At 41.8% G+C, this 20,499-nt stretch overlaps 1 protein-coding gene across 3 annotated transcripts in view; it reads left to right on the forward strand.

Annotated features, from left to right (window-relative positions):
* Positions 1-20,499, forward strand: part of NUP93 (nucleoporin 93) — a 113,650-nt gene that overhangs the window by 64,707 nt on the left and 28,444 nt on the right. For all 3 annotated transcript variants that reach the window (XM_025369714.1, XM_025369715.1, XM_025369716.1), the window contains 2 exons: positions 2,821-2,883; positions 9,871-9,999. In XM_025369714.1, coding sequence (XP_025225499.1) covers positions 2,821-2,883; positions 9,871-9,999 — 192 coding nt within the window. The remainder of the gene's footprint in view (positions 1-2,820; positions 2,884-9,870; positions 10,000-20,499) is intronic.

The raw sequence follows: 20,499 nt of genomic DNA on the forward strand, positions 1-20,499 counted from the left end.
AGTCTCTGTTACCCAGGCTAAAGTGCAGTGGTGCAATCTCAGCTCACTGCAACCTCTGCCTCCCTGGTTCAAGCGATTCTCCTGCCTTAGCCTCCCAAGTAGCTGGGATTATAGGTGCCCGCCACCACGGCTGGCTCATTTTTGTAGTTTTAGTAGAGACAGGGTTTCACCATGTTGGCCAGGATGGTCTCGAACTCTTGACCTCAAGTGATCCACCCACCTTGGACTCCCAAAGTGCTGAGATTACAGGCGTGAGCCACCACGCTTGGCCATGGAGTCTTTAAGAGGGAACTATTTCCTGGGCTCCTGGTCATTGTCCCTGTCCATCCCAGTGCACTGCCCAGGTTTTGGGGTATGACAGCACGTGTTGGGGAGACTTAGGCCAATATGTAAGGAATTTGGGAAATCTATAATTAGTAATGTTTTATTTAAATGTACATCCCCAGTATTATCCTGCCTCCCAACCCACCTCCCCCACCTTCTTAAAAAGACTAAACAGAATACACTAAAGTGCCACATAATGATGTTTTGGTCAAGAACAGACCCAAATATACAACAGTGATCCCATAAGATTACAATACCATATTTTTGTTGTACCTTTTCTATAATTAGATACACAAATACTTACCATTATGTTACAATTGCCTGTAGTATTCAGTACAGTAATGTGCTGTACAGGTTGGTAGCCTGGGAGCAACAAGTTATACCATATGTAGCTTGGTGTAGTAGGCTATACCATCTAGGTTTGTGTAAGTATATTCTATGATGTTCATACAACGATGAAATCACCTAGTAGGAGGCTTTCTCAGAATGTATCCCTGTTATTAAGTGATGCATGACTGTATACTAAAACATTACAGTTGTTAAATTACAATGATCAAAAACTAACCGTAACAGTAAGTTTCCAATGCAAGAAAATGATGGTGTTTTAATTTAGCTTGTCATTTTAAAAGCTTTTGCCAAATTCTTCTTTGTATTACGTTTTCCCAAAGTTTCTTTAAAAAGCAAAAACAGAGCTGGGCACAGTGGCTCACACCTGTAATCCTAGCACTTTGGGAAGCCAAGGCGGGTGGATCACGAGTTCAAGAGATTGAGATCATCCTGGCCAAAATGGTGAAATCCCGTCTCTACTAAGAATACAAAAATTAGCTGGGCATGGTGGCATGCGCCTGTAGTCCCAGCTACTTGGGAGGCTGAGGCCAGAGAATCGCTTGATCCCAGGAGGCAGAAGTTGCAGTGAGCCGAGATGGCGCCACTGCACTACAGCCTGGCAACAGAGCGAGACTCCGTCTCAAAAAAAAAAAAAAAAAAAAAAGCAAAAACACAAGGCTGGGTGCAGTGGCTTATGCCAGTAATCCAAGCACTTTGGGAGGCAGATCACTTGCGGTCGAGCCAACATGTTTACCTCATCATGGCCAACATGGTGAAACCCTGTCTGTACTAAAAATACAAAAACTAGCCGGGTGTGGTGGTGCACGCTTGTAATCCCAGCTACTTGAGAGACTGAGCAGGAGGATCGCTTGAATTTAGGAGGCAGTTTACAGTGAGCCGAGATTGTGCCACTGCACTCCAGCCTGGGTGACAGAGCGATTTTAGACATGTATAAATGCACCAGTAGTGGCATGCTTGTACCTTGCATTAGAGTGTAGGTAGATCTGATTTGTAAGGTAACTTGAGTTCTTCATATTACAACTAAGACTTTGATCTCTACATGTCAATTGATGGGTCATCTTCCTTGTTCCTACTCAGCCCCCAACCAGCCCAAGCTATGGAAAAGAAACTGCCCCCTTGTATGAAGAGCAAGGTGTTGGCAGGGAAGTGCAGTCTATATATCTGTCTGTCTGCAACTGTGGCTGTCAGAATAGTGTCTCAGCCCTTTTCCTATTGGATCTCAGCTGAAGCAAATAAGGACAATGAACAGCAGCAAAGAGATCATCCTGGGCATCTCTTTCGTTAATAGAAGTCACCAACAGATCTAAATCTAATCGATTCTAATAATAGAGCTACATATATTGAGCCTTGGGTCAATAACTTGATTACATTATCTTATTTTTTTACAAACAAGTAAGCTGAGGTTTAGGGAGTTTGGGTGACCTGGCTAAAGTCCTGCTACTAGTAGTAAATGGAGACACTAGGATTTGAAACTGCCAAATTTCAAAGCCTATCCTTTTGGCCATTGTGTTACTGTGTAGTTGCATTTTGCAGGCATTTAACCTGTTTATATTAAACTAGACTTGTAGGCTGTCTTTTCACCCTACCTATATTAAACGAGCAGTGGAACAGACCTGAAACAGACCGAGCACATGGCAAAACCCTGGAAGAAGTGTGTAAAGAAAGGATTTTTAGAATTTCCCGGACGTTGGCCAACAAGCGAAAAGCACACAGACAAATGGGCGATGATGATGTCCTCAATGTTAGAAAGAAATTAATATAAACCAACAGAGAAATATAGACTAAGGAACAGTTAGAGGAACTGTGACTAGCTCCATCACCAAGGCTGTATCTGCAATATGAGCCATTTAGGAATTTTGAAGGACAGTCTTGATTTTCCACTTTTTACATGTTTACGGGATATAGAACCCCACACTATTGTTTCATGGGAACTTTACTTTCTAACAATCATCATGTGCTCCCAGAATGGAAGAAACTAAGAAACATCTGTAAAAGTCATCTATTTTGATGTTTTCAAGTTGGGAGAGTTTTGTGAGGTGGAGGTAGGTGGCGTACTAGATACCATTATGGTTATCGTTTGTCTCTCAGTATACTTTTGATTTTTTGAAAGTTAGTTTTAAGTTGTGTTAATTTTTCCCCCATTTGTAGGGCTTCCTGAAGAATGAGAAGGACAATGCCCTGCTGTCTGCCATTGAAGAGTCCCGAAAGAGGGTAAGAAAATTAACCAAAATGTAGATGTATACAGATGAGGGCAAGAGGGTTGGGCATGGTGACTCACACCTGTAATCCTAACACTTTGGGAGGTGGATGTAGGAGGTTCGCTTGAGCCCAGGAATTCAAGATCAGCCTAGGCAACATAGTGAGACCCCATCTTTACAAAAAATGCAAAAAATTAGCTAAGCATGGTGGCACACGTCTGTGGTTGCAGCTACTCCAGTGGCTGTGGGAGGGTTGCTTGAACCTAGGAGGTAGAGGCTGCAGTGAGCCGAGTTGTACCACTGCACTCCGTCCTGGGGGACAGAATGAGGAGTGAGATCCTGTCTCAAAAAAAAAAAAAACAAAACCAGATGGGGGCAGCAGTATATACTAGGGGAGTGTAGTGTAGGATCTGGAAGCTGGAATCTCTCACATGCCCAGTTCTCTCCTACAGAGAGAGTTCTACAGGAACCATTTTTTGAGAAGAATACCATGCTTTATAACGCTATGTATTTAGTGACTGCAATGCATCTGAGACACTGGACTGGACAATTAACTATTAATCTTAAAATGGAAAGACCAGAAAATTATTGGTTTCATTGTTATTGTATAAATGGTATTGTGGTTTCTACTGAATCAGCAGTTCAGAAAAGCAGCTGTGATCGCTGACAGTTTCCTTCAACTTATTTTCCTTTTATTACACAGTATTGAGTGGACCACCTTTTATATTAACAATTTCTCCAAGTTCAAACACACACACACACACACACACATAAAACTAGCTCCATGCTTGAAAAGATGGTAAATAAGTTCACCTAAGAGCAGCCTTTATATGTGCAACAATATTCTGCAACAAGCAGTCGTGCAAGATACTCAAAGATTGTTTAACATGTGAGTTATCTCCGTTTATTTCTGACAAGGATCCAAATATCAAAATCTTTCTATAACATCCCATTATAGTGAAAGAGATTTTTAGGCCCTTGGGGCCTTATGGTGAGAGAGAAGAAAGGCTAGTTGTCCTGTGGAATTGGTTATAGAAGTGCAGCTTTCCCCAGGAAGGAGGCTGGCAGGGTACATTCCATCAGCTAGCAGTAGCCCTTTCTGCAAAGGGAGTAGGCTTGAAGTGAGACCTCTGTTTTGCTGTTTACTTATTTAGTTCTTATATCCAATGAAATTTATTCATTAGTTGTGTAGTTCAAAAATAATAAAGTGAAAAAAGTGCTGCTTCTCAGTGTGCTTTATTAAAATATTCTGTGAAGGTGAACATGTCTCAGTAGTACTGAGGTGAAATAGGGCTCATTATTTAAATGACTGATATGTTTCATTATCAAAATAAAATTCCCATCATGTGCAGTGGCTCATGCCTATAATCCCAGCAATTTGGAAGGACAAGGCAGGTGGATCACTTGAGGTCAGGAGTTCGAGACCAGCCCAGCCAACATGGCAAAACCCTGTCTCTACTAAAAATACAAAAATTAGCCAGATGTGGTGGTGCACACCTGTAGTCCCAGCTACTCAAGGGGCTGAGGCAGGAGAATCGCTTGAACCTGGGAGGCAAAGGTTGCAGTGAGCTAAGATCGTGCCACTGCATTCCAGCCAGGGCGACAGAGCGAGACTCTGTCTCAAAAAAATAAATAAAATTCCCAAAATTTCATTAATTATATTGTTGGTGATAGTACTTAGTCACAGATAGAGAAAAATTCACTTGATTCAGATCTGAAAATATTTTTAAAAGGGTTTTCTTCTATCCTGGCGAACACAGTGAAACCCCGTCTCTACTAAAACTACAAAAAAAAAACTAGCCGGGCGAGGTGGCGGGCGCCTGTGGTCCCAGCTCCTTGGGAGGCTGAGGCAGGAGAATGGCGTGAACCTGGGAGGCGGAGCTTGCAGTGAGCTGAGATCCGGCCACTGCACTCCAGCCTGGGCGACAGAGCGAGACTCCGTCTCAAAAAAGGGTTTTCTTTTGGTTCACACATTAAGTGAGTTACCAACATTGATTCTCCTGCTGTAAAGGACCAATGAAATTAAATTAGGATTGTTGAATGCTACCAAGCTTTATTAGTCCATTTACCCCGCAGAATGTGTTTCTGGAATTGGCAGTCTCTGAACATTGTGCCATACTGAGACTAAATTTGCAGCCAGCCAAAACATTTAGGTGACATACCACAGTGCAAAATGTGTGCATATGTGTTTGTGAGGGAGGCATTCCAGTGTTGGGAGCCAGCCTAGGGGGAGACCTTTGACCTGTCTGGACACCAGGAAACTGCCACTGAGCAAGAATCATTTTTCACACAAAAAGTGAGCAACTTTCTGGTATTTTTGTGGCTGTTTTATGTTTGAATAACTTGCCAGTGTCCTGCTGAAATGCCAAGAAAACAAGCTACAAAACCACAAGTGTGTCCTGTCTTTCCCCATTTGGCACATCCCAGCAAAAACGGAACAACATTATCAGAACATATGCAGTGTTTCTAAAAGCCAGCAACAGTGCAGTAATAAACGGGTGTGAAGTCAAAGCATATTGCCCTCTTCCCTTTATGAAAATGGGGTTCAAATGCTCCCCACCTGCTCTTAATTCAGCTGCCCAGTTCTTTCCATGCTTTTTTTCTTGTGTTCAAAGAGAAATATTTTCCACACATAGTAACTTGAAAGATTCAGATTTAATTTATAATAGTTTCTCCACTGTTTTGTCATTTTTTGTGGTTTGTTTTTGCCTTCCTTTTAATTTTTAGATTTCTCCGTACTCTTCCAGTTTATCCTTTTTCTTTTCCCTTGGGTTTCTTCTTAACACTGCTTCCCACCTCACCTTAGACTCTCACTGCCCTCCTCTTCTCTTAGTTGTTAGTTGAGCAGTTCTGTTGATTCTGTCTCATTAGTTCCTCTAGTTAGCATTCTTCTTTGCACTTTAGTTCAGTGGTTCAGATGTGGATATAAACAGAATAGGTTGGAATGGGACAGATGGGTGACTAATCATCCCTGATTAACCCACAGATTGAATGTTCCATTACCTCTAATGTAATTAAGATAAGCTGGGGGTGATGCAATTAAGGGAAGATAATTTTGATATTGGATCATTTATTTATTTTTTGAGACAGGGCCTTGCTCTGTCACCCAGGCTGGAGTGTAATGGTGTGATCTTGGCTCACTGCAACCTCCATCTCCAGGGTTCAAGTGATTCTCCTGCCTCAGCCTCCCGAGTTAGCTGGGATTACAGGCGTCAGCCACCACGCCCAGCTAATTTTTGCATTTTTAGTAGAGATGGGGTTTCACCTCGTTGGCCAGGCTGGTCTCAAACTCCTGACCTCAAGCAATTTGCCTGCCTGGGGCATTTATTTTTATTTGAAACTCCTTATCACACTAATGATAAATAGAACTACAGCAGTGTTCATTCAGGTTATGAGGGTGTTTCTAAATGAGTAGCCTGGCATACTTTCAGATACATCTGAGGATTTGAACCCAGAAAGCTGATAGTTTTCAAAGCACTTTCAAAGTAATAAGCAGGAGTTCTTGGCACACAGGCAGGCAGCCCAATTAACAGGGAATGGTTAATTCCTACTGTCGTCATTCTGACCCTTACCTGATGCTGAAAGTCTGTCTCCACTGTCCTCTTCAGCAGTTTCTGTGGGTGGTACATTGTCTGTTTTCTTTAATTGCCTTTGCTACTCTGCCACTGTTAGCCAGAGGTCTTGTCCTTAAGAAAAAGACTTAGTACACTTTGTGGTGCGCTCACTTCGTGTTGCAGCTCGGTAGGCTGTATAATGTATCAACCTTCCCCTGCCTCCTTCTACCCTACCTGATCCTCTTGCCACCTGGTCCTCCATTTGACCTTGCTGGGAGAGGCTAGAGGCTGAGGAGGCAGTTGGTTTGACCACTATGTGGGAAAGTTTTAGACAAAATTGTGGCTCACACTTGTCTATTCTTTCTGGACAACTTCTAAGAAAATTATCTCTTCCCCTCCACCCCACCTTTATGTTCCATCATACTTCTCTTCATTTAAAATGCATAACTTTCATGTTTAAGTTTACTGGTGTGAGCAAAAAGCAAAGGTTTTTCTCTGGGTATTTTTCAGCTCAGGCTAACTGACTGGAATGGTCTATTCTGCCTGACTCTCAGTGAAAAGAAAAAAACCAGTTGGAAGACTGTTTTTAAAGTTTGTGATTATCGTTTCTCCTGTGTCTGCAGAATATGTATTAGAAAAGGGTCCAGCAATGCACCAGCCTTCTTCCTAATCATGTGTCTGCGTGTGTGTATGTCTGATGTCCTTTTTTCACATTTTAATAAATATTGGTCTAATTCGAAACATCCCAATTGTAGGAAGAGTATATGTATGTGATTTTTCTAACAGTTCCCCAAAGCTCATGCATATCAATATTATCAGTATAAATTATCTGTGTTGCCAATAATAAAGCAGGCATTGCTAATACTCATTCCCTTATTGTTGCCTAATTAGATGCCAATCTGAATGTAAATGAAATGGCTTTTTGAAAAGGCTTAAGCTGATGGGAAACCTGGTCTGCCAGTTGAAGAATAATAGGCTAAGAATGGTCATAATTCAATATATCTGTGTTATTTTAATTCTCAGATTTTTTTTTGTCATCTTCCTTATTCCCTCTCCTGCCCCCTCCCCAGATTTCCTTTCTTTTTTCTTTACCTTCTGAATGCCTTTATTTTGGCAGCTACCTGCAACTACTAGTAGACAGTGGCTTTTCAGTAACTTTGAGTAGACTGGTAGGCAGTTTAATCCCAGAAGGCTATTTTTCTTTTGCTGGTTTACTTCCTTCTATGAAAATATTAGTGTTTCTTTAAAAAATAAAATAAAATCACTGGGGCCGAGTGCAGTGGTTCACGCCTGTCATCCCAGCACTTTGGGAGGCCAAGGTGGTCGGATCACTTGAGGTCAGGAGTTCGAGACCAGCCTGGCCAACATGGTGAAACCCTGTCTCTAGTAAAAGTCTTAATACAAAAGTTAGCCAGGTGTGGTGGTGCATGCTTGTAATCCTAGCTACTTGGGAGGCTGAGGTGGGAAGATGGCATGAACTCAGGAGGCGGGGTTTGCAGTGAGCTGAGATCATTCCACTGCACTCCAGCCTGGGCAACAGAAAAAAATATATAATAATAATAATATAAAACGCTGGGAGAAATTTTTTTTTCTTTTCTTAGATGTTTATTATATCGTAAGATACTATTGATTTTATAATCCATCATTATTTTATATGCTACAAAGAAAAATTACTGCTATGATATACGATCTAATTTCAGAGCTTATATAAAGATGTTTATATTAGTAAACACATGGAAAGATGCTCAACATCACTAGTCATTAGGGGAACATAAAACCACAGTGAGATACCACTTTACACCCTTTAGGATGGTTACAAGCAAAAACAGGAGGAAAAAAAAATATATATATATATATATGGTTTTTATGTTTTTGTTTTCTGTGACAGTCTTGCTCTGTTGCCTAGGCTGGAGTGCAGTGGTGCAATCACAGCTCACTGCAACCTCTGCCTCCTGGGTTCAAGTGATTCTCATGTCGCAGCCTCCCAAGTAGCTGGGATTACAGGCATGCACCACCACACCCAGCTGATTTTTGTATTTTTAGTAGTAGTAGGTTTTCAACATGTTGACCAGGGTGGTCTTGAACTCCTGACCTCAAGTGATCTACCTGCCTTGGCCTCCAAAAGTGCAGGGATTACAGGGATGAGCCACCTTGTGTGGCCAGAAAAAAATGTTATTAAGTGTTGGTGAGGATGTAGAGAAATTGAAAACCTTGTGCACTGCAGGTAGGAATGTGAAGTGGTACAGCCTCTATGGAAATAGTATGGAGGTTCCTCACAAAATTAAAAATAAAATTACCATGCAGTTCCACTTCTGAGTATATACCCAGAAGAATTGAAAGCAGGGATATTTGTACACCCACGTTTATAGTATTATTCACAAAAGCCAAGAAGTGGAAGCAACTCGGGTGTCCATCAGTGAATGAATGAATAAAGAAAATGGTATATTCATACAATGGAATATTTTTCAGCTTTAAAAAGAAAGGAAATTCTGACACTTGCTACAACTCTTAAGGACATTATGCTGATTGTCTCTGGCCCATTTCACTCACAAAAAGACAAATACTGTATGATTCCATTTATGTGAGGTACCTTGAGTAGTCAAATTCACAAAAACAGAAAGTAGAGTGGTGGTTGCCAGGAGCTAAGAGATGGTGGTGATGGTTGCACAACAGTGAGAATGTACTTAATACCACTGAACTAGACACTTTAAAATGGTTTATATGAGCTGGGCACCGTGGCTCACACCTGTAATCCCAGCACTTTGGGAGGCCGAGGTGGGCAGATCACCTGAGGTCAGGAGTTTGAGACCAGCCTGGCCAACATGGTGAAACCCCGTCTCTACTAAAAATATAAAAATTAGCTAGGCATGGTGGCAGGCACCTGTAATCCCAGCTACTCAGTGAAATATGGTATGTTGCAAACAGTTGTCAGCAAGTTTATTTAATTTTTTCTTTGGAGACAAGGTCTTGCTCTGTTGCCTAGGTTGGAGTGCAGTTTGTTTTGTTTTGGGACAGGGTTTTGCTCTGTCACCCAGGAGGGAGTGCATGTTGCGATCACAGCTCACTGCAGCCTCGACTTCCTGGGCTCAAGTGATCCTCCCACCTCAGTCTCCCAAGTAGCTGGGACTATAGGTGCACACCACTGTACCCAGCTAATTTTTTGTAGAGAGGGTTTTGCCATGTTGCCTAGGCTGCTCTCGAACACCTGAGCTCAAGCAACCTGCCTGCCTTGGCTTCCCAAAATTCTGGGATTACAGTTGTAAACCACTATGCTCAGCCAGTAAATTCTTTAAAGATAATTTTTAAAGTAGATTGCTTTTTCTCTACCTGTGGAGAAGTGGTCGGTCTGGAGGGCTTTAGGTTTCTGTTGGGTCTTAAAAGAAACCATGTTTTTTTGTTTTTGTTTTTTTTCCTGAGGATCATTGTTCTCTGTTCCTTTCTGACAGACCTTCGGCATGGCTGAGGAGTACCATCGAGAGTCAATGTTGGTCGAGTGGGAGCAAGTGAAACAGCGAATTCTGCACACACTGCTGGCGTCAGGAGAAGATGCCCTTGACTTTACTCAAGAAAGCGAGGTAGCTTGAATGCAAAAGATAAACTACTCTTAATAAAAACATGAAGTCAAAGAATGCTTGTCTACTTGACTAGTATTTTTGGCACAGTGGATCACTGTCTTCCTCTTGAAACACTTTCTTCACTTAGCTTTTAGGATGCCACATTTGCCTGGACTTCCTCCAACATGTCTGCCTGCTTCTACTCAGTCTCCTTTGCTGAGCTTTCGTCAAATTCCCTGACCTCTATAGGTTTGAGTGTCCCAGGGCTCAGTCCTTGACCTCTTCAGTTTCTCTCTCAGTCACTGTCCTGTGATTTCATCTGGGCTTGGGGCTTTAAATACCTATCATCTCTATGTCAAAGAGTTTCACATTTACGCCTGCAGCCTTGAACCTTAGTGCTAATTTATCTAGTTAATTTATCTAGCCAGTGTTAATTTATCTAGTTGCCTTCTTGGCACTGCTTGTATGTCTCGTTGCCATCACAGGTTAAGTATGTCCAGAATTGAGTCATGATAGCAACTCCTTCCCTATCCTCCTCCTCTTCTCACAGAGTTCCCTATCTTTATAAATGGCAGTTCCAGTTTTTCACTTGCTCAAATCAGACACCTCAGCCTCACTTTTGTCCTCTCCATCTTGCCCATTTCACACCCGGTCTCTTTCACATGTTGACAAATCCAGTTAACCCTGCCTTAAAATATACCCAGAATCCAACCACTTCTCACTGCCTCCATTTTTAACACTCTGGTACAAATCACTGTCATCTCTTGCTTGGATTATTGAATTGGCCTCCTAACTGTTTGTTGTTATTGCCCTGTAACAGATTACTCCAGACCTGGTTTGTTGAAAACAAGTGGTTATTTCTGGCTCAGGGTCTCTAGGCACAATCAGGGTATTGGCCAAGACTGCACTCATTTCAAGGCTAGATGCAAGAGGCATCTACTCGCAAGGTCATTCATATGGCTGTTGGCAAGCCTTAAGTCCTCTCTGACTCTTGGCCGCAGACATCATTTTCTTTTCAAATGAGCCTCTATATTGTGCTGCTCAACAGCATGATAGCTTGCTTCCCCTAGAACAAGAGGGAAGGGGTTCGAGGGAGAGCTAAAGAGCCCCCAAGACAGAAACTATCATCTTTCTGTAACTTAAAAGTAGTATCCCACCTCTGTTGGTCAGAAGTAAGTCACTAAATCTAGCCTACACTCCAGGGGAGAGGATTATGCAAGGGCTTGACTACCAGGAGGTGGGAGTTATTGGGGCCATCTTAGAGGCTGCTGACCACTCTGGTCTTTGTGCTTTTTCTGTTGCACGCTGCTACAGTCTCAACACAGCAGCAAGAACACAACTTAAAGGACAGGTTAGATTGTGTCACTTCTCTGCTCAGAACCCTTCAGTGACTCTCATCTCATACAGAATGAAAACCAAAGTCTTCACTTTGACATGTGGGTCCCTACAGACCTAGTCTTGTTGCCTCTCCAAGCTCATCTTGTGCTGCTTTTCCCATTGCTCTTGCTGCGCCAGCTGAACGGGCTCCTTACAGGTTGCTTCAGCAAACCTGGTAGCCCTGCTTCTGCCTCTGGTCCTCTGCGCTTCCTGTTGCTTCTGCCAGGAATGCTCTTCCCCCAAAGGACTGCATGGCAGTCTCTCTCACTTCCTTCAAATATTTACGCAGTGCCATCTCAGACCTTCCAAGGCCCTGAAATCCAAATCAACCCCTTCTTATTCAACACTTTGCATATCCCCTTCTCTTGCTGTATTTTTCTTTTTGGCATATCCTTCTGTGTGCCATAGTATATGTTTTATGTCTTTATATTGTCTCTTTCTCCCATTAGAATGTAAGCTTATTGAAGATAAGGATCTTTGTTTTGTTTATTCCTTTATCTCCAGTGCCTGGAAGAGTCCCTGGAACACTGTAGATGCTCAGGAAATATTTGTTGAGTGAATCATTTGACTGTAGCTAACTTCATGCTAGCTGAAGTATTAGGGATATATTGAAACAGTGTATTTTAGAATGGTTATGTTAAGTAGCCCTTTTCTTAATTGCCAGTGTTAATTGACTGGCAGTAGTGCTAAGTTGAGATTTTTTTCCCTTTTTAAAATTTAAAAATATAAGCAGTGTGGCCAGGTGTGGTGGTTCACGCCTGTAATCCCAGCATTTTGGGAGGCCAAGGAGGGCGGATCACAAGGTCAGGAAATTGAGGCCATCCTGGCCAACATGGTGAAACCTGGTCTCTACTAAAAATACAACAATTAGCTGGGCATGGTGGCATGTGCCTGTAATCCCAGGTACGCGGGAGGCTGAGGCAGGAGAATCGCTTGAACCAGGTGAGTCAGAGGTTGCAGTGAGCTGAGATCCCGCCACTGCACTCCAGCCTGACGACAAAGCGAGACTCCATCTCAAAATATAAATATGTATATATATGCAGTGTGGTTGTATGATTCAAATATTAAAGCACCTTGTCCCCAAATACCCTATTCTCTTCTCCCTTTGTCTTCCCCATAGGTAGTCACTATTAGTACTTTCTTGTGTAAATTTGCAAAGTGTCTTTATACAAGTATATGAGACTGTATATGCTTATCCCCATTCCTTCTTACACAAACATTAGCTACTGCATGCTCTGTTTTGCATTTTTTCTTTCTTCCCTTCATGTATCCCAGAGATCTTTCCTGAGAGGGATTTTGAGGCTACATCCAGGAGCAGCAAAAAAGAGTGTCTCCCTTTATCTGTGATTTTTGCCTTGTGCCAGAGGGAGCCAGGGCTTGCCACACATTTACCACCCAGGTGTTGAGGAAGGACAGCCCTGGGCTTTTTCCTAGCTTTTCCAGTTCAGGGTGACTAGTTCTGAGGCTTTGTCCAAGTTATTTAATTAACCCTGCAGACCTTCAGGGTCTTTACTGATTGAAATGAGATTATTGGGGAAGATAGTGATAATGTAAAGCACCTGACCCATAATAGCCATTCCCTATTGTCTTTTAAAAAGCAGTTTCATGTAATTTAGAGGCGAAGATTTAAAATTATGTTACAAAAATTATGTTACAAAAATTATAGTGCTAGATGTTTTCAGGTAATATCAGTGCTTCCTGATAAATCTTTTTTTTTTCCCTCAAGTTATTTCATGAGTAGCTAAGATTCTTTTTGCACATCGAGATAAGAAAACTGAGGCTCAGAGAGACACATAATATGCTGGTAAGACTCAGGACGGTTGGCCTATGGACTCTTACTCTACTGAGGTCTAGGTCAAGGATACGTAGGTTGGCAAAGGGTAACTGCACATCCGGTATCTATTCCTGGTTTGTTCCTGATTTAAACACCAAGGTTTTTGGTTTGGTTTTGTTTATTAAACTAGCCCCCAAATAAATAGATGCCAAAGTTATTGTGTTGGGAAATTGCTCATTAAGGACCCTGTCCCATATTTCTTAGACTTAAAGATTTCAGACTGAAATCAGAGTCTTTCGGAACGAAGAACAAATGTATAGTATCGTTGGTCAGCCTAATGTTTCTTTCTCAATTCTTTGTGAATCTCAGCAAATAATTAGAACAGCTCATGGTTTTATAAACTTCACTTTTTTAAATGGTGTTAATAGGTTGTGTTCTGTATTGGGATTTGGAAGTAATTATAAATTGATAATGGGATGTTCTTTCTTGATTGCTCTTCTCTTAATAATAGAATAGTCTGTTTAGTAGACTCTGCTTACTTGACCTCAAGTCCCCTTGGAAGGGAGTTATCTATGCTTTTGCTATTCTCTATTGTGACACCTGGCAGAGTAGATAGTTTGTAAATGTTGGCAAGTGATGCATATAGGTCTTTCTTCAGATTATCCAGGGAACTGCCCTTTTCTGGAATCTTACAGATTTTGTTGTTTGTTGTTTGAACTTTTTTCCTGATGTATAACGTATATGTGGAAAAGTGTGTAGACGTAAGTATGCAACTCAGGCTGAGTGCAGTGGCTTACACCTGTAATCCCAGCATTTTGGGAGGCTGAGGCAGGAGGATCACTTGAGTCCAGGAGTTTGAGACCAGCCTGGGCAACATAGTGGGACCCCGTCTCTACAAAAAGAATTTTTTTAATTAGCTGGACATGGTTACATGCTCCTGTAGTCTGAGCTACTCAAGAGCCTCAGGTGGGAGGATCGCTTGAACCCAGAAGGTTGGGGCTGCAGTGAGCTGTGATTGCACCACTGTACCCCAGCCTGTACACCCAGCCTGGGCAACACAGTGAGACTCTGTCTCAAAAAATAAAAAAATTTTTTAAAAGTGTACAACTCAATCATCACAAATGGAACACACCCAGATGAGGAAACAGAACATTACCAGCACCCCAGAAATCCTCTCTGTGGTCCTTTCTGGTCACTACCCCTATCAACAAGGGAAACCACTGTCTTGACATCCAGTATCATAAATTAATTTTGCCTGTTTTTGAACTTTACGTAAATGGAGTCATACAATATCTACTGTTGTTTCTAGGTGCTTTTATGTAACCTTTTGTATACTATTGGATGTACTTTTAAGCCATTCATTCTCATGGCTAAATAGTATAACTGCAATTTGTTTATCCATTCTAGTATTAGTGAACCTTTGAGTAGTTTCCAGTTCTTTTATAAATAGTGCTATTGTGAGCATTTTTGTGTTTTGGTGAGCACATATTTACATCTCTGTTGGGTACACCTAAGAGGGGAATGGCCGAACCAGAGGGTATGCATATGTTCCGCATTAGTAGATACTGCCAAACTGTTTTCCAAAATGGTTGTATTGGTGTACCCTCCCACCAGCAGTATGTGAGAATTCCATTTGTTCCATATCTTTGCCACATGTGATGTTTCTGTCCATTCCAGTGTGTATGTGGAACCTTGTGTTTTTATAGGCCTTTCCCATATAATTTCCTTCAAAAGAATGAAAAGGTGGTATCTTCACATGGACAGACACTTTGTCCACTCTCTTTATAGGAGAATACACAACGTAAAAGGCATAAAAGACAGGTTTTGGTATTCAGCAGGCTTTGGGTCCCCAAGCCTGGGCTTCCTCATTATGAAATACCATTTTTTTGTTGTTTTTTTGAAACAGAGTCTCACTCTGTCACCCAGGCTGGAGTGGAGTGGCGTGATTCTCGTGATCTTGTGATCCGCCCGCCTCAGCCTCCTGAATAACTGGGATTACAGGCATGCGCCACCGTGCCCAGTTAATCCTTGTATTTTTAGTAGAGACGGGGTTTCACCATGTTGGCCGGGCTGGTCTCGAACTCCTGACCTCAAGTGATCTACCCTCCTCCCCTTCCCAAAGTGCTGGGATTACAGGTGTGAGCCACTGCGTCTGGCCATGAAATGCCTTTCTTGAAAAACTATTGTTGTAAGGAATGTAGAATATGTAAAGTGGCCAGCCCGGTGCCTAGCATAGTGTACACAATCAGCACATTCTAGCATTCTTTGTGCGATTGTTGGTGTTTGGTAAGATACACATTTTTACTTTAATCATTTGGATATGGATCCATCCCTTTTTAAGTGTTTCCTTGATTTATAAAGTATCCTTAGGAATCAAAAAAATCTTTGCATATAAATAGAGGAGATAATTAAAGGAGTTTGATGGTATCTAAAACATTCTTTTCTGGGCACCTTATTGTCAGGAATAAGGTCATTGGAATACAGAGTCATTAGTTAAGAAGGCAGTTTCACATCATTTTGAGCTGACCTTAGCACTTGAAGGAAAATGTCCAAATTTGGGTAATATAATATAAAGAGAGGCTCAAAGCTCTTTTTTTTTTTCTTAGCAAAAAGTACGCTAGGATATAGTGGTTTCTGAAACATGATTTTCCCCCATGCCTTCCAATAATAGGAGTTTCCCCCAGTTCCTTCTAAAGGAGACGTTGGTAATATCTGTTCCTAGCAAGTTTTTTTTTGAGACAAATCTTGCTCTATTGCCCAGGCTGGAGTGCAGTGGTACAATCTCGGCTCACTGTAAGCTCCGCCTCCCGGGTTCACGCCATTCTCCTGCCTCAGCCTCCCGAGTAGCTGGGACTAGAGGCGCCCGCAACCACGCCCAGCTAATTTTTATATTTTTAGTAGATACGGGGTTTCACTGTGTTAGCCAGGATGGTCTGGATCTCCTGATCTTGTGATCCGCCCGCCTCGGCCTCCCAAAGTACTGGGATTACAGGCATGAGCCACTGCGCCCGGCCCCCCTAGCAAGTTTTAATAAAGGAAATGATGCTTCAGTAGCATAGAGTCAATTTGGGAAATTAATTTCCTTAGGATATCATTGGAAGAAAAGGGTATATTTTTTAGAGGAAAGTAGGAATTGAAAGATTGTTACTAACTCTTTAAGTTGTGGTGTGAATAAAAATGATGTGCTTTGAAACAAAAATGAGACCCCTGGCTACGAATCCTCGCATCCCAGTTTTGTGTCTGCTTAGCGTGAGGAAGAACTTCCCTGTTGAGGCTTGCATGACAGCATGCAAGATTCGAGCAGTTTGGGGAATCCATGATGTACCTTAGCCAATTTTTAAAACAACATTTAAAGGTAAATTTAACCTGAGTGTAGTCTACTGACTGCTTTGTGATATTAGACATAGTCAATGGGCAATCCCTTAATGTATTGTCTGGAAAATGACTCAGCAAGAAACAGGCTCATTAGAGAAGCTGAACTGTGGCTTAATGAGTGTAGATAATGATGGTAACATTTCACACTATGATATGTGAACAGTGTATGTTGAACATAGTCGCTAATTTTGATAACTGTCTTAATACCATATTCCATCACTTTTCAGTCATGCATCTGTTTTACATCTCAACATCTCTCAAATCAGGATATGTCTTAAATTCAGTAGTATATCATTAACAGCATTTTAAAATTTCTTAGTGATTCATAAAATGACAGTGTTTTACAATAGGTGGACTATTAGATGAAATGAAATACAGTAGAATATGAACTAACAGTTTGAAAACTGCAGACCATAGGATTCTGAACTGTATTTTGTGACTCCCTGGCAGTTTCCTTGGGGATGGACCCAGTTCACCTGTTAGGGGTTTGAGTAGGAGTTCAGGTATAGAAAGTGCTCTGCTGCTCTTTCAAAAAGATTTTTTAAAAACCTCAACTCAACAGGCCCTTGATTTTATTGTCGTGATGTATCATACACAAACTGTCTGATCTTGTGTCCTCTTCTGACAGTAGAGGAGTGTAGACCCACTCTGCTGCTCTTCTCATCCTGCACCCAAACACAACCTGTCAGTGATGCTCACCCTTCCAGTTTCTCCGAGGTGCTTACATGCACATTTGTATATCTTATCGATTTATTATCACAAATAGATATTATTTTATATATTCCTATAATTTTGCATTATGTTGTTGTACATATTTTACAACTTCTCCTAGATTGGTACACGTAGGTGTCTGTCGTTTTTTAGTAGTTATAATAGTGTTCCAGCCTATGTGTGGCTTAGGTATTCTTCTCATTTTGTCCATGGTCACACAGTCATTAGTAGGGTTAATAAGGTCACACAATTATTAGCTGGGTTGCGTTTAGGACCCTCGTCCTCTCTGGTCCCTGGTTGGTGTTTTTTTCCTGGTAGTACTGGACTTTTGCATACATATTTTAAAGCTAACTATTGTGAATTAATCACCGTGTTTCCATTTTGCTTACATAAAGCCAAAACATTCCACTTAGAAGTTAAATTCTTTTCCATCTGCAGCATCATCGTATTTTCTTACTACCCTATATTCATTTTGCTAGGAGTGCTAGTTGCATTCCTTTTTTTCTTTTTCTCCCCCACCTTTGAGACAGGGTCTCTGTCACCCAGGTTGGAATACGGTGGCGCAATCTCAGCTCACTGCAACTTCCGCTTCCCAGGCTCAAATGATCCTCTCGCTTCAGCCTCCCAAGTATTGTAGCTGGGACTACAGGCGCACTCCACCACACTCAGCTAATTTTTGTTTTTGTTTTTTGTAGAGACGGGTTTCGCCATGTCACCCAGGCTGGTCTTGAACTCCTGGACTCAAGCGATCCACCTGCCCCCAGCCTCCCAAAGTGCTGAGATTACAGGCATGAGCCACCACGCCCTGCCTGCATTTTGTTTTTTCTAACTAGAATATGCTTTCCTTGGAAAAGATTTTTATGCATCCCTGGATACACTTTGTACGGTAGTAGGTGCTTAATAAAAGTTTGCGGTTCCCTCCTGCCACTTTCTATCCCCATCCTGTCCTGGAATGGCTGTCTTGGGAACACCATGTACTCTGATGAGACCTTTCTCAGTTTGTACTCCCAGAGGCTGCTGTTTTTCCACATATACGTCTCCAGACTCCTGGGTGAGTTGCTTGTTTTCCTCTAAAAGAAGAAACCCTATCGTCTTCCCTGCTCTTTTGATCTCTGGCTCTCTGCTCCTGTCATCTTGTCTTGTCGTCCTTGCTATGGCTCCGCCAGACCCCACTGCAGAGAACCCCAGAGATTAGTGGCTTTCCCAGCCCTCAGGCAATCCCTGGCTGTGGAATTCCAGCTAAATATTTGCCGGTTCCTCTGTTCAGGAATGTGCAATCCTCTTGTGGATAATTGACTTTATGTGTGGTGAAATAGCGGCTTGGTCAAGGGCAACTGAAGGATAGGTACCTTTGAAAACAAGAGCATTAGGCAAAATTAATTTAAATGGAAATTTGAAGGCTGAAACCCAACTACTTTTTAAGTGGATAATTTTAAAAATTAGGTTTTTAGCACTGGAAAATATTTCTCAAGGCTGTTCATGTATATTTAGCCACAATAACTGTGTCCTTGCAAAAATGCTTTAGTGCTGTTCTCCTTTTCATTTCTTTGTTTATTCTCCTTGACTAAGTTACTGGAATTAACAGGCTTAGTGCTGTGTCCTGTAAAAAGACTGTGGAATCTCCAGCTTTTGGATAGCTCTGTTTTAGAAAGGTGGCTGTCTTAGAGAACAGTCCTTAATACAGTGTTAATGGGAAGACTCAGAATAAGTCCAGAAGTATAAAATGCCCTGGCTGTGGAGGGGCTTCCATCAAACAAGGAATGTGTATTCATTGTAGAAAAACGAAATGAGACTTTCAGCCTATACAAAGTAAAATACTTTAGGTCATATTTCTGAGGTGTCCATATCTGTCCATTGTTGTTGAGCATAGGATTTGCTCCTGTGTTCGTTGTGGTGGTTTCTTTTTGTTTATAAAGTGATAACAGCTAGCATTTATTGACCATATGTTGGGCACTGTGTTGAGGTCTTCCACTTATTCCTCACAACAGTGCTGTGAGGTAGGGATTCATACTATTTTTGTCCCCATTTAACCTTCATCCCAATGCTATGTGGTGGATACCATTACCACCCCCCACTTTACAGCTAAGGAAACTGAGGCTTAAAGGGAGCAATATGCTCCAGGTCACATTGTTATAAGTAGTGGATCCAGGATTTCTTACTCCTCCTCCTTCTCCTCCCTCTTCCCTCCTCTTCCCTCCTCTACTGTTTTCTGATAACTGTTCTTGGAGAGTTACCCTGGGCTGCCCTGGCAGGCAGGATAGAGCAGTGGCAAAGAGTACAGAGTGTGGTGCCAGACTGTGGATTCAAGCCGCTGCTTCCTACTGAAGTGAACTTGGGCAAATTGCTTCACCTCTCTGTGTGCCTTTGTGTCTTCACCTGTAAGATGGATAAATAAATAAAAGTACCTACTACATAGGGTTGTGGAGTTAATAACATGGAAATTCAAACAGTGCTTGGCACATAGTAAGTGCTCATTAATAGCTATTGTTATTATTGTAACCTAGTGGTGTTTAAATTAAATCTGTGTTTCAGGTAGGAATGCTTTCAGCTGTGAGTAGTGGAAACTTTGAGGTTTAGTAGCTTGAATAGGGGTGTATATTTCTCACCTACCAAGATGTCTGCAGGTGTGGAGAGTGTTGATGTTAATCCAGTTGTTCTGCAATGCCATCAGGGACCCAACACCTTTCTGTCCTGATATACCACCCTCTCTAGCACATCCACCTACTTTAGGTTCACAAGATGGCTGTAGGAGCTCTAGACATTATATTTGCATTCAAGGCAGAAAGAAGGGGAGAGAGCTGAAAAGTCATGACAGTCCCCCCGCCTCAACCCTCCAATCAATGAAAGCAGAAGCTGTCCCCAGGTATACTAGCAGGCTTGTGTTTTCATCTTATTGGCTAGAACTAGGGTGTGCCATTCCTTGCTGTAGTAGATTCTGGAAAAGGATATATTCAATGGTTTATAGGGATCAGCACATGAGGACCTATTGTTAAATTTTCAAGGAATTTGCAATCTAGTTGATATTGCCTTGAATAGCTTGAAATCTGCCATGGTGGGAGAATTTAAACCACAGACACCAGCAAATGCTAGCCATCGTCCCTTTTCTCACGAGCTGGCTGTTAAAAAACATTTACCAGCACACTATTGGGTACATTTATTAGGTTGGTGCAAAAGTGATTGCCATTGAAAGTAATGGCAAAACCCGCAATCACTTTTGCACCAACCTAATAACTCTAAATGCCAGCTTGAAAGGTGGCAGAAGGTAAAGATGTGAGAAGTAGGAA

Source organism: Theropithecus gelada, chromosome 20, assembly GCF_003255815.1.
Source record: "Theropithecus gelada isolate Dixy chromosome 20, Tgel_1.0, whole genome shotgun sequence".
NCBI lineage: Eukaryota > Metazoa > Chordata > Mammalia > Primates > Cercopithecidae > Theropithecus > Theropithecus gelada.